The 14,000-nt window shown below is 47.3% G+C and overlaps 2 protein-coding genes across 2 annotated transcripts; both read right to left on the reverse strand.

Moving 5' to 3' along the window:
• Positions 1-159: 159 nt before the first annotated feature.
• LOC147044304 (metalloproteinase inhibitor 2-like) lies at positions 160-1,226 on the reverse strand. The gene is made up of 5 exons (XM_085933490.1): positions 1,016-1,226; positions 840-922; positions 673-775; positions 457-578; positions 160-382 (listed from the first exon to the last, which is right to left on the reverse strand). Exons 1-5 carry the CDS (start codon positions 1,143-1,145, stop codon positions 188-190), a joined length of 633 nt encoding a protein of 210 aa, XP_085789616.1. The 5' UTR covers positions 1,146-1,226; the 3' UTR covers positions 160-187.
• Positions 1,227-1,916: 690 nt separating this feature from the next.
• On the reverse strand, positions 1,917-13,768 carry kank2 (KN motif and ankyrin repeat domains 2). The gene is made up of 13 exons (XM_085933476.1): positions 13,201-13,768; positions 8,813-8,886; positions 6,661-6,728; positions 5,114-6,460; positions 4,834-5,025; positions 4,655-4,763; positions 4,069-4,557; positions 3,914-4,001; positions 3,622-3,841; positions 3,419-3,561; positions 3,123-3,323; positions 2,935-3,033; positions 1,917-2,813 (listed from the first exon to the last, which is right to left on the reverse strand). Exons 3-13 carry the CDS (start codon positions 6,695-6,697, stop codon positions 2,757-2,759), a joined length of 2,982 nt encoding a protein of 993 aa, XP_085789602.1. The 5' UTR covers positions 6,698-6,728; positions 8,813-8,886; positions 13,201-13,768; the 3' UTR covers positions 1,917-2,756.
• Between the last annotated feature and the right edge of the window lie 232 nt (positions 13,769-14,000).

The following is a 14,000-nucleotide window of genomic DNA, read 5'->3' on the forward strand; positions in this document are numbered from 1 at the left end:
TCAAAATGTTGGTGTCAGTATAGAATGAGACTGTGTTTGCAAGGCATCATGATTGCCATCAAGCATGCAGGCCAGCTCACATTAACCAACCATGAATATTTGGGTACTTTCAGTTCACCAGTTCCAAGTCATCAGGAATAAAAAGAAACATTGCATTGATTTGATTCATTTTTTTTATTTCAAATAATTAATCTTCCTCAGCCGGGTGTCCATTTTTGGCATAGATACGCGGCTGGTCCCAAACACAACAGCCGTCATTCTTTTTGACACAAGCGTAGTTTTGAGCCTGGACACGCTTGCCCTTCTTCCCGGGTAGGAAATCAGTCCACAAACATTCCGTCGGGCCGTTAATGCAGCACGGGTATTTAAAGCAGGACCTGATCTGTGGGAGAACCAAAGACAAAAGGGATTTAGTCAAAGCAACCGCTAATGCTAATCCAGCAGTTTTGTTCCTACCATGCAAGCGCAGCCCTTTCCATAGTGGTAGAGAAGATGCGTTTGAATATTGCTCAAGGCCTCCCACGGCTGATAGAAGTCACACATGGAGAGATGCAGACAGCCATCTGAGTGCAGTCTGCCTGTTATGGCACGAGAGAGGAGAAAATACAAAATACATTAAAAAAAAAATATTAATCACATGATTGACTATTTGGTATGGTAGCTTTTTAATACCCATGAGAAGATATTTAGTGGCGTTGGTCAGACTGACTCCACATAGTGCAGAGTTGGGTCCAGTGTAAATGACGTCGAAAGATTTGACCGGACCCTTGTAGGTCTGAAAAAGAAATTGCAATTTGTGATTAAATTGAATAGTTAAATAAAAATTGTAAGGGTCTCACCTTTAATTGTTTGATCTTATACTTGGTGGGTATATTGTTGCCTTGGTCTCCAGGGATCACACCAACAATCTTTGCCTTGATGACTAGAAGAACCAAAAAAAAAAAAAAAAAAAAGGAGCCATTTTAGAAGCACTTGAAGAAAACACGATATAACCATTTGGCCCCATTCAACTTACCGACAATATCTGCTTGGCAGTACAACTGCTGCGGATGAGTTGGGAAACAGCGACATGCTTGCACACCTTCCTCCTGGAGGACCCATAAGGTGAGCAGCACCAAGGGTAGCACAAAGTTCTTCCAAGACATCCTTGAACCTTCAGGGAACCAAAGTAAGACTATGTCGGTGGGTTTCCGTTCCAGAAGGTGTACTCTGCTCTGCCTGCAAATGCACACTGCTTGAGTAGAGCTTGATGACCTTTTTATAGCAGCAGACTCCGCCCACAATTAAGTGACATCACCTGCAGGCACTGATGATTGTTTTCACCCGGAACTTTCATCACAAACCAAATGAAAAAGATTGACTTGGAAAGGATGTATTATCTTATATCAATCCAAATGCATATAGGAAATCAAACTCCATTGTTTTTGACGCTACATTCATTTTCCTCCATCGCTAACCAAGATAGCTGTCTAGAATTGTTGCAAACTTCACATTCAATTGATATAATTTTTTGGGTTTGAATTTTGTTTTCATTTCTTTTATAGGCTTTCCAATTTATGTCAATTTGTTGAAGATGTATACGTTTTATTTTCAAACTTTGTGTTGTGTAAATTGTGCTCAAATTAAACAAAGACTGTGACACATGCACATTTCACTTTTTCATTTCACAAATTCAGTTATCCAACTTTTATCTGGTTTTTGGAACCCTGAAAATGAGTGACTGCACTTGTAAACAAAAAAATGATACAGAGATTAGAACAGAATAGTTGCTGGATTCAGATGAAATCATTTTAAATACACAAATTTCAAATGACTTGCATCAAATGTAATATAAAATAATACAATTGTTTACCGCTATGTGGCCAGAAACTCAATAGACAGCCAAGTCTGACATCAAGAAGCAAGAAACACACTCATTGTCTTATTTATACATCGTCAGCTTTATGTGTCAAATGTTCAAAAGTTACACAACAACCAAAACCCAATGACAATGGGTTGTTTTTTTTCCCCCGCATTTGTGAAAACCTCAAAACTCCATCCAGAAATACTAGAAAAGCCGTTAATATGATCAGACAGTAGTAATTAAAACAAACTTATTCCGTAGTCCCTCTTTTATTTTCAGGATTACACCAAAAATTCCAAGCATATTTCAGGTGGGCCAGTGCCCTCACGACCCCCCCCCCCCCCCACTAGCGCCGCCAGTGACTCAAAGTGTATAAAAAGATAGATGCTTAAATTAAACACCTTTATAAAACGTGACTTGCTCCAAAGTGAATAGTCTGTGAAATGTTGACATCATTTTGATTTCCGGTGTGATAGCTACCAGTTGAAAGGGACATATATTATTTCCATATAACTTACACAGTTCCTTCTTACTCATCAGTCACTTTCTGTTTCTGTTCCTTCACAAACATTGTAGTACCTTATCAAATGTATTCATTTGTTGGCTGGTGTGAATAAAATAAAAATAGTCATCCGCCAAGGTCCTGAGGTAAATCAGATTTAAGAAAAAAAACTATCAAAAATAGAATACATAACATTTGGTGTATAAATACTGATAAAACTGTTGCGGTGGTGAGAAAGCGGACGCAACCGATCAAGGACACTTGTTGCTTTTGTTATTCCACATGGCTGACATGTTCTTCCAAACAAGCGTGTTATTTCGTGGACTTCAGTCGCTCATAAAACACAACAAACAAAACAAAAAAATACGGACGGGCGACTGACAATGTGCTTCACTAACAACGGGACACTTTTCATTTTGTTTCACTGGCAGGAGGAGAAGAGCCCAGCAGAGGAGATTTTGGAGAAACCTAAAAGATGAAAGAAAATTGAATTTGGATGAAAAAGCAGGAGTAGCTTGGTAACCTCCAAAATTCGTATAATAAGACCAAATTATCCATAGGTGTGAAGACGATGAGAAAGTTTACTTACGGGGGAGGGAGGCTTGGCAAAGTTCAGGTGAGCGTAGAGAAGCACGGCGATGTCGTTCTGGCTGGCCTCCAGCGCGATGGAGAGCGCAGTGCTGCCATCCTGATACACAACGACAGAAGAACGTGGATATTTTTCCATTTCTTACGTGATCAAATGCAAAATAGAGCATTTTAAGCTAACACGCTCACATTATCAGTAAGGGTGGCGTCACAGCCGGGCACAGACAGTAGCTGTCGCACAATGTCTACGTGACCGTGCTCGCAGGCGCACATGAGCGCCGTGGAGCCGTCTTCGTCGCGGATGTTGACCTGGGCCCCGCAGGACAGGAGGGCTCGCACCATGTCCCCCCGGCCGTGGCTGACCGCCAGCATCAGCGCCGTTTGACCGGCCTGGCAAGACAAAATATTGTCACTTTGTTTGCAATTGCTAATGCTATGATGGGCCTGATCTTGCAGTAACAACAAATGAACAGTAGAGGTCGCACCTGGCTGGCCTTGGCATTGACGTCCCCGGTTCGCAGCAACTGCAGGACGGCTTGAAGGTCACTGTCTGAGTGGAAGGCAGCCAGAGCGGTGAGCATGATAGCGGTGTAGCCCGCCTTGTTCTGCTTGTCGGCATTACACAGACCTGTCGTGAAAAAAAAAGATGTTTAATACCCTTAATAAATATCAAATAGACACGACTCACCGGTGTCAAGCAGCAGTTTGACCACAGGGAAGTTGGAATGCGAGACAGTGTAGTGCAGCGCCGTGTTCCCGTTGCCGTCTGCCATGTTGATGACAAACTGCAGCAGCTGAGGCGAGATGGCGGCAAAAGCGTCCATGTAGGCCCGGACCATCGCCACGTCCGCCGCTTTGTGGCAGGACACGCGCAGCCACTCTTGTAGCACGCTGGTGTACGCCTCCCTCTGAGCAAACACGTCATACAAAAGTGACTTTTCAAAATACTTTCTGGCAGTGAGGACGGCGAGTTGGCATACCGCTCCTTGCTGGCTGAAGGCGTTGGGCTCTCCGATGGCCTTCTGAAGGTCATGAAGAGCCGACACGAGGCTGTCGCTTAGTTCCAACCTGGAATGATGACATTGAATTTGTCATTGTGTCGTTTTGCCCATCCACAAATCACTCGTGCACTTACCTGATTTGTTTTGGGGGGACGCTCACAGACGCAGGCTCGGATTCGGAGGGATCCGCCGAGTCCGCCTGCTGCCCGGCAACTTCTGAACGCTGAGTGGCACACGGAAGGGTTGCTGAAGAGGTCATGGCCGACTTGGATTCAGTGCTGGTGGCTAATGTCGGGCTGACACTCTCCTGGCAGGCAGAAGCGTTTGTCGGATACGAGGCAGCCGTGCTGGCGCCGGGCGCTGAAGTCTGGGGGGAACATTCTGGTGCCGCAGACTCGGTCGCTGGTGATTGTTGAGATGCGTCCCCGGTTGCAGGCGGAGAGTCGGAGCGCTCGGTTGCCGAGTGAACTGTTGTTTGCGGGGGTACGTTGCCCTCTAGAGGCCGGGAGGATTGCTGGTGCTCGGCCATGGACTCTGGCAGTTTTTCCCTGGCTTCGTGATACTCACTGGAGTCGCTCTCCTCGTCCGAGCTGCTGCTGTCATCGGACGACGTCGACTCATAACTGAGGCCAAACAACGCAAGTGGCGTTAAACAACGGTTCCAATTGATACTTTTGTGATTGTGAGGACGCCACTTAACGTATGTCATATGAGACATACCCCCCATTAACGCCAATGAAGTGCAAGTTTTTCTTAGTGGATGGAGAGCCAGGTTCCCCCTCTGCTTTGCGCTTCATGATGGACCTCAGGGAGGATTGGGGAGACGAAGCTGTGCAAAAGGTTCTAATTAGTCACTTCAAAAACAGCAGAATGGAGCAGCGTCTCCAACAACAGCTTACCTGTGACATCTTGAAGCGCCTCCGCGCCTACTTGCAGGCGCGTCTCATCTTCCTTGAAGTACACGGCGGCAATCTGATTGCCGGCCGTGCCGACGGGGACGTTTGGTACGGGCACGGACGTTGACAACTCGCTCTTGAGGATGTCGCGCACCTGCTTGGAGCTGACAGCAATCGGTAACCCCGCCGTGGCTTCTGGGAAAAAAAAAACGAGAAATTGTAGAGACTGTTGCAACTTCTTCTCCCTTTACCTCAAATGAAATTGGAATGGTTCATGGAGTACCTGCTGAGCCACCAGGGGGCGAGCTGCAGCCAACCGCTCGGAGCAGAGAGCCCACCTCCACCACGGTGGGCCGCTCCAGCGTGTAGACTTGGATGCCAACGGTTCTCTGCTGCCTGTGGGGGGACTGCTGCGTGAAGCTGACCACAGTCTGCAGGTTGCCGTCTTGGAGCTCCTGCCAGCCCATGGTGGTGGCCATCACCGGGTGCTCGGCCCGAGGACCCTCGTCCTTCGGGGCGGACGTGGCCTGCAGCTGCGCGGCGTGCAGCTCCTCCATCATTCTTTTCAGTTGAGCCTCCAGATGAACCACTTGGTTCTTCAGAGCCTCAGCCTCAGGTAGGAGCCCCAGGTCCACCTCCCGAACGCCTACCCCCACCTGTCGACTGGTCCTCTCGCCTTCCGGTCCCACTCCGATTGTGCGCAGCTCCCGTTTAGCATCCGGCCTGGCTCCGGCCACGATAACGGTGTCCTCGATTTCGCATCCCGAGTCTTGTTTGGAGCCTTCCGGCGCGGTGGGAGACATCGGCCCCGGTGGCTTGTTGGCAACCTTCTCTCCTGCGTTGACTTCTTCTTCGGGAATGTCGATGTATAGCTCGCCTCGGCTCCGACCTCGGTTGAAGCCCATGGTGTGGCCCAGAAACTTCTGGCTCTTCAGTTGGACGCTAAGCTGTCGTTTCTCTTCCTGCAGCACGGAGATCTTCACCTGGAGCACGGGGATGGTCTTCACCTGCTCCTCTAGGTCTCGGATCTTCCTGAGGGCGGCCGCCATCTGCTCCCGCACGTGCTGAAGGTGGGCCGGGGTGGGCGTCACCGGCGTGGACAGCCCAGAGTTTATAGGAGTGAAGGTTCCGCCACCTCCTCCTCCTGCTGCACCGTGGGCCCGGTTGAAGCTGTGCGCGCTACTGATGGAGGTGTTGGAACCCACGACGCTGCTGTGCATGCTGCCCAAGTTGGAGAACCTCCTCGCTTCCTTCTCCTCCTCCAGCTTCCGACGCGCATCCAACAAGGTCTTCTCCACGCGTGCGGTGCTGAAGTTGGGCCTGTGTGCCGTGTGGTAGCCCGGAGCGCAGTAGGAGAAGGAGGAATGGCGACTGTCGGCGCTAGCGTTGGAGCACAGAGACTCCGTGGAGGTCCACCAGGAGCCGCTGTAGCCGTAGCCGCCGCGGGGCAGCGAGCCGTAGCGCGGCCGGCGTTGTATGGGCACCCTCTTGATAGTGTTTCCCTTCTCGATGTCGTTGACATATTTGAGGAAGTCCAAATCCAGACGGTAGCCATAGGGGGTCTCCACTGAGTAGGGCGCCTCCTGCTCCTTGCCGTGGAGGGAGGGGGGAGCCGGCGAGCTGAGCTTCCCTGCAGCGGAAGGAAATCAACTTTAAACAAAAGGAAATCTGCGTCTAATCTTGGGCTCAGACTTTAGAAAATGGGATCAAGTCTTATTTGTGCAGCCGGATGTGATTTAACCGCCTCCCTTGCAAACACGTCACTCCAATGATCATTTCTTTTCCCATTGCGTCACCGTAAAAGTGGGATTAAGGTAAACTCAGACGTACCTGGGAAGCCGGACTCCATATGCAGCACTTGAGCCATTTTAGGCAGGCGGGTGCTGGAAAATTGTCACCTGGAAGAGGAACAGAAACATTTGAATTGACTTCAGTAGTTGCCACGGCGACACTGCATAACACGTGAGACAAGTCCTCACTTTTACTTTTTCATCACATCATTGTTATTGTGTGACTCCAGATTGACCCCCCGCCATCCTGCCCCCCCCCCCTCGTCTGGCTAATTTTATCCGTCCATTTTTCAGAGCGTGGTGGGTCACAGTCGCCGGTGCGTGTTTGTTTCTCTTCTTAGTCTGCGCAGAAGAAGAGTTACGGGGGGAAAAGTTTCCTGGCAGCCAATTCCAGGACAGAAGTTTGAGACTCGCAGCCTTATTAGGAATCGTCTTTGCACACGAAACTCTGTCTCGCAAAAATCGGGCTTAAGGTCTTCGATGCCCCCCCTCCCTCCTGTTTCTTTCCAGTTGCTTTCTCCACCATTTGCCCAAACGTCAGCTGATGATCAGGAGTTCTCAGTTGGCCCAACTGTGCTAATTGCGCAGAAGCGTAATGTATTTTGCTCAAACACATGACCGTTTGTTCCTGCCCTGAAAGACCACAAGCTCATCCTGCATCACACTTTGGAAAAAAATTAACTTCTTCGGTCCTTGCGGATGTAATATTTAACGGATTTCAGTGTTTGTAGCTGAATTAAATCATGATCACGTCTGTCACGTCATTTTAAGGCGGCTTTTTTAATTTGGGACATTCTCTCTTTTGTGGCTCGCTCACTGCTGAAAAGTAGGGCGCTTGGAAACGCTGACTAAATGCACTTGGCATGTTTGAAGTCCCCGAGTCAGTTTAATGTCTCGCTGCCATTCCGCTTATCTGTGCCCTTCATCACCCGCTCATACCAACACCGCTACACACACGTTCCTACATAAAGTACAAGCGAGGCCATTTTGACATTGAGGCGTAGTCGCTTTTGCTGTTGAAATGAGAGCCAGTTCCTGTAGTTTGATAGGTTTGATGAGTAAGCCAAAAATATTGGAGCACGCTTCCAGAGAGGAATTTGTCTTTCCAGCAGCGATTTGGATGACTTTTCACAAGCAGGATTTATGGAGACCAGGAAAATGGGTGATGGGAAATACATGAAGACCAAATCAGTGACGTGGAATGATCAGAAATCAAGGATGTTTCGTTTTTGGGCTCTGTTTATATCTCCAGTGTAGAATTAAAGTGTCACATTGATGTTTAGTGTGTGTGTGTGTGTGTGTGTTCGTGCGAGGGGGCGGAGTTGACAGGGGACAGTTGATGAGATATAATTAGAGTGTGCAGCTACGCAACCAAACATTCTCAACCAGGGCCGACTGGCGGCCGAGACACGATTCAACGTTGGGACAGAATCTTTTTTTCCCACATCAGCGCCCAAAGAAAAAAAAAAACACAAAGGGGGGGGGGGGGGGGGTTAACGCCCACAGCAACAAGCCTCCCTCCGCATCTGTCTCGCTGGCAGTCGTGCACTCTCCCCCGCGTGCACGATTTGCACTGAGAGTTCCATTGAGATGATAAGCTAACAGAGACGGCCTGTTCTCACTCATTTTCTAAGCCTTTATACAAAAAAAAAAAAGTCATCATACTACCATTTCCTGAGCAACTTCATGCAGGACAAAAAAAAAAAAAGGTCTAGCTCCGCCCCCTTCACGGTGATCCCTTCCAGTGCATCTGCGTGTCAAGTTAATGGAGGTTAACTCCTCCACTGCCTTGTCTTTAAGATTAAAAACCCGTCGTGGGAAAGATTCGGGTCAGCTTGCGCTCAACGCACATCTGCGGAATGTCCTTTAAGATTTTCACATTACACGTTTGACCTCCCCGGCACTCCTGCGCGGCGCTATCAACGAGATGTGATTCACAGGACGTGTAGAGATTTTCTTTCAAAAGCTCGGGACCACCCCGAAGAGTTTCAAATCGAAGCGGTTGTGACTCCTCCGAGTGTATCAAACTCACCGCTTGCACTCAAACTGAGTCACCTCACTGCTGTTGCCATTACAAAAGGATTAAATCTCACTGTTGCAGAGTCAGAAAGAGTTTTTTTTTTTTTTCCACTAAGTTTCCCAAGCCCGAGAATGGTTTTTGAATTAAGAAGAGCATATTTTCCGTTTCATACCAGCAACGACGGGGGCTCGCTCGTCGCCGGTTTTCTTCAACTGCCGTCCTTCTTTTGCTTTCTTAGGCCGCCACCTGCAAAAAAAAATGGCAAGAATTTTTTTTTTTTTAGAGCGATGAAGGACAACTAATACTCATCCCAAAAAAAAAGGTAAAAATGTGGTCATCAGACATCGTTCGCAACGCCATTAAAATTGTTGACTCAGAGATAAAAAGAGCCCGATGTCTGGGTGGAAGAGGCCGGCCCCCGCAACACTCTAAACACCACTTGCAACGCCAGCAAAAACATTCCAAGCTTTCCGAGAGACACCGCCGATGTGAACAATAAAGCCCGAGCGAGACACCGATCACAGTTTGACCTGCTTGCGGCGCGGCCGGTAGGTTCGAGTCGGCCGAGCATCTCCTCAGGGGGTTGGGGGCCTCCCTGCGGCGTGATTGTGAAACGTGTTCTTTGAACAGCTGCACGAATCACCTTCATATTCGCGGTTAAGGTCAGGAGACGGAAACCACAATCCCACCAATCAGGTTGCGGTTTGGGATCATAAATCTGACCTTGTGTTTCCACCGCCGGGTGTGACAGCTAAATAATGTGACATCATACCATGACCAGCACAAGATGGTGGATCAAGCCAAAAGTACAGTTTGTCATTATCAAGGCTTTACATTCCTTTGCTGTGTAGGGAGTAGCGTGACCGCGTCTGCTGACTGTCAAACTTCAACGGACATTTTTTTTTTCTCCAAGTTTGGCGTGACCTTTTCCAAAGATCAAAACAAGCCTTGTTGTTGTTGCCACTGCTGAGCTCATTGTGTCACGTCAGAGGCGCTGCCGCGTCGTGAGGGCGGAGTGGCCCGGGTAGCAACGAGTCTTTTTCGCCGGACTGCAAACCACAAAGAGCCATTCATGCAGGGCCTCCGTTCCACAGCTGGTTTTAATATCAAGAGAGGCGGGGCATCTGCGGAGGAAGACAGACAGCGTGTGCACGTCCCCACCTCAAAACAAACAAATAAATGCACAAGTGTTGTTTAAGACCCACACCCTGACACTCAAGTGGTTTGGATTTCCAGGAAACGCACCACAAAACGCTTTGAATCCTGATTAGTGCAAAGTCGAGGCCAAGAAACACGCTCTAGGCTCAGACGGAAGACGATGAAGCGTTTTTAGCCTACAACCCGCCTTTTGTGCATTTGCAGAATGTAAATAATTTGAACTCACGGATCCCGTCCAAATCCTTTCCCGCTCCTACGGATCCACAAACACAGCTGAAACCGATGGAGTCAGGTCAAAACTTTCAAATGGTCAGGAGAAACATTTGCAATGACATTTCCCGGGTAATTAGCGTTAATGCGTCGAGGTCCGATGGAGGAAGGCTTTACAGGAAAGGGAGAAACCCCCAAGGGCCCGGTAACAACCGGGTCACTTCCTCCCAACTAAGGCAAACATACGCAACGTGAAAGTAAAGCGAAACTTTTTTTTTTGAGTGGAAACTTTTGCCCACTCGTGTGAATCACTGCAAATCCAGGATATAGTCAAGTCCCACATGGGTGAGCGCACACATGAAGGAGATCACGCACAAGCTCAGAACTAACAAAAAGTCAATATGTAATTTAAAAAGTCTTCGCCCCGGAAGATGACTATGATTTCTACATTCCACGTCTAAAAATACTCAGACAAAAGAGCGAGCTCATGAGGAGCAGAAGGCTGAGAGAGCACTTTATCTCTCCCGACTAAAGCTCATTTATGGTCAAGACTTTCTTTCCTCGGGGGCCACGAATCTTAATGGAGACGCACCAAGCGGTTACACAACAGCAGGGACGTGTCTATTCGCTGAGACGTCTGGGTCTGACTCCATGTGGAAAACAGATGGCTTCTTTCAGTCCACTATAGAATACATCAGTAAAATGTATACAGTAGAAGAAGTAGAAAGAGATCTTAGCGTGCTGGAATTTGCTGACCTCGTGACGCACGCGGTGACACGGGAGGGCCAATGGGATGCCGCAACCGGGACTCTGCCCTTTTGGAAAAATCCCTGCTCCTCGCATTAAAATGCATGGCAGGACGGAGGCGTTAAGGATGGCGGCGTGCTGAGCAGTTTGGAGCTGGCCTGAGAGGGAGGGGCCGGGTGGCTCGCGTTACTCCTTGAGCGTAAACGCCCGGCGGCCCGGCTAGTGGGTCATCCCAACAGGAAACTGAGCAAGGGAGAGGCAGCGGAAAGAAACAAGGTAAAAAAAAAAGGAAAAGCCAAGGGGGGGTTTAATTGAGGGTGGGGATTAAGAATGATGGCGGCAGTCGTCAAGGGAGGAAGATGAAGACCAGACGGAAGGAAGATGCTTGTTCAAAGCGGAGATGAGGTTAAAAGCTCTGGTCCGGTCGAGATGGGATGCCAGAGCACGGGAAGTCATTTTAGTTTGCAGATCTTATCAGTTCCTTCCCTCATTTAATAAGCCTGAAACAATATAATATTGAAACTGAAAAGTAGTGGACAACACAATCTCACCGCTTGTTTAAGTTTCAGGTTTCCATTCTATTAGGGAAGCTCAAGTTGGATTACTGGACTTTCCTCTTCATCCCGTTGAGACCATATGCCCATATGAAAACAGTACCCGCCTATGTTTTTGCACTGGGACAACATATTTGTTTCGACTCTTGCCATAAGAACACACACTTTCTTTTTTTTTTTTCAAATGCCCGCAACATTCAAGATTCAAACCCTGCACGTTAGAAATAATAGGCCGATAGGTAAACCGCTAATCCACCGAGTCGCCTGTTGCCTTTATCTTGATGAAACCTCAAAGATGAACTCTTTCATTCATCAGCTAAAGTCCATTAAAAAGTCGTTTTCCTCCGCCACGCACTCTCTAAATACACTTTGAATGTTAAACAAGAGGAAAAAAAAAGCTCCCTTTCATCAGGGAACTTTCCACATTTGAGTGATACATCGCATTGTTGCACAAGAACAGATGCTTCATTATCAAGCCGTGCACTCGGTCGGCAACGTCCCGCATGTTCCGGACTGTAATTTCATTAGTCCTGTCGGCGTGTGGCCCGGTGTGCAAATGGGGTTTATGACCCCCGCATTCCATGGCAACCCCCAGCGAGGGCGTCCGAAAGTTGTAACGAGATGCACTGCATTCCAGAGATGTAATTCCGCGGGGTCCCCAGGAGTAAAAAACAATGGCGAATCCCGTTACGTTTAGTAGCGAACAGCTAAGGGTCGTGTTACCGCTGTAACAAAATGGTTCCAGTGGGTGGTTCTGAAGGCATTCGGTTGGGAGTGTGACACAAACAGAAGAGCCGCACACCACTCAGAGGGCCGACCGCTGGTATTGAACGCGGCCCGATGCACATGGGCGCCAACAGTGCCACATTGTACAGAAGATTGGTACATGTGGCGTACCAGCCAAGCCCGCGACTACAACCCCGCATCCTGCCGTGGTCCGCATAACTCTCATCAGAGCAACATGTGACATCAGTTCAACTTGAGAACCCAGACAACAACTGGGCTTATTATCAAATAGCTTGCCATAAAAGTGTGTCATAGACAATAATCCCAGATGTACTTTTTGGGTCAGTCACCCTTCATCCATCTATTGAGGAACCCTGCCAAAACTTCGGGCGGCCGCTGGACAGCTCCAACCCGACAAGCTTATTTTGAGGGGGGAGTGAAGAAAAAAAAAAAAGTGGACCAACATCTGGAAGCAATGAGGAGCAGAAAGCGCGGACCCACCCTCTCCCCTGAGCAGCTGCATGAATATTCGCTTTTTTTTCTTTAGTAATGACACTGTAAAAAATGATTTGCCTTAGGCATGGATGGTGGGCGGGTGGGGCGTCACATGTTATGCTGTAATGCTGACATTTCTTTGGTCAAACAAGTTGTAACAATTAGCACGCACTATACAAATAGCCTTTAGAACCTTTAGAACAATACACGAGATGATTGATGGACAGGACACAGACATGTTATGCACACAAAAAAGGATGAAGACAATTGACCGGGATGAAAACGTAAACAGAAATGTTCTACGGACGACTATTTCGAAATTTGGATTCAAATGATTAGAATAAAAGCGAATATTGCAAATCTGGCTAGCTTGAGAGCACGAGACCCATTCATCACATGGTAAAAGGACGTGAAAGAAAACAAATTTAAACAGCCAAAATTGGTATGTTTAAAAGCAAATGAGCATTTTAGAAGCTTTATAACGACCATACTTTTTGGAAATAATAATAATAAAATAGGACCGACTGCTTCGGGGTGAAAAAAGTCAAAGCTAGCGGCTCAAGCGATGCACGTGCCAATCGCACTCAATGAAAGAGCTTTTTTAAAATTTATTTTTTACTCCTTTTGTTTTAAAACAGCAAATCAAACAGAAGTAAGAGGCTGCTCTTACCTGCCCCCCGTCTTTGTAAATCCTTCCAGCCGCCTCGGCCTGGGAGCGCTCACTGACAGACAGACAAAAACACCGCAGCCAGGATGCTCAGCGCGCCTCCTCCCGCTCTTCTTAAAGGGCCAGCAGCATCCATTCCGCAATCCTGCAAGCACAAATATATATATATATATTTAAAGGAAATATGACAATTGAGTGAGCAGGGGGAAACGACTACTACGGCTTAAATCTGCCATTTAAAATAAATATCATTTTGCAGCAACGGCTTGATGTTCTCACTTTATTCTTGCAGAAGTACAAGAGAATTTGATCAATTAATACAGGTAAGTAAGCGTTGTCTTCATCACATAATAAAAAAAAAAACATCAGTTCTCATACTCAACAGGGAGGTTTAATTGGGTTCCAAATGCCTTTGTCCTTTTTTCTTCCATAAAATGCATTAGTTTTTATGGAGAAACCCCTGCTGGACATTAATGAGATGTGCTTTCCCCCCCCCCAGGGGTTATTTATTTTACAAGTCTTTTAATTAGTCAGGAGATACTATTAAATGTGTATACAGTACTTGCACTAAGGAATGTGTCAAACTTTCATTTTCACTACCCTATAAAGAAACAAATGGAAAATATATGACTAGCACTAGAACTGAACTCAAATATAAATACAAGTGCAAAAAAACAGCACATATATACTCACCCTGTAACAATATATAAGCCTTAAGTCATTAAAGTGTAGGAAAAGTAATTTAATAGAAGACAGTAATAGAAAAGGCTCACGTAAATAAATAAAACATTTATCGAAGAGGT

Source organism: Syngnathus leptorhynchus, chromosome 16 (genome assembly GCF_054491065.1).
Source record: "Syngnathus leptorhynchus isolate UIUO chromosome 16, UIUO_Slep, whole genome shotgun sequence".
Taxonomy (NCBI): domain Eukaryota; kingdom Metazoa; phylum Chordata; class Actinopteri; order Syngnathiformes; family Syngnathidae; genus Syngnathus; species Syngnathus leptorhynchus.

Bases quoted from the DNA above. Each gene is read 5' to 3' on its own strand.
- LOC147044304 (XM_085933490.1), bottom strand. From the start codon at position 1,145: ATGTCTTGGAAGAACTTTGTGCTACCCTTGGTGCTGCTCACCTTATGG. The intron at 923-1,015 runs GTAAGTTGAATG...TGGTTCTTCTAG, and splicing joins CTGCCAAGCAGATATTGTCG to TCATCAAGGCAAAGATTGTT. The intron at 579-672 runs GTATTAAAAAGC...GTGCCATAACAG, and splicing joins CACTAAATATCTTCTCATGG to GCAGACTGCACTCAGATGGC.
- kank2 (XM_085933476.1), bottom strand. From the start codon at position 6,697: ATGGCTCAAGTGCTGCATATGGAGTCCGGCTTCCCAG. The intron at 4,558-4,654 runs GTATGTCTCATA...GTTTGGCCTCAG, and splicing joins TTCATTGGCGTTAATGGGGG to TTATGAGTCGACGTCGTCCG. The intron at 4,002-4,068 runs GTAAGTGCACGA...TCATCATTCCAG, and splicing joins GTCCCCCCAAAACAAATCAG to GTTGGAACTAAGCGACAGCC.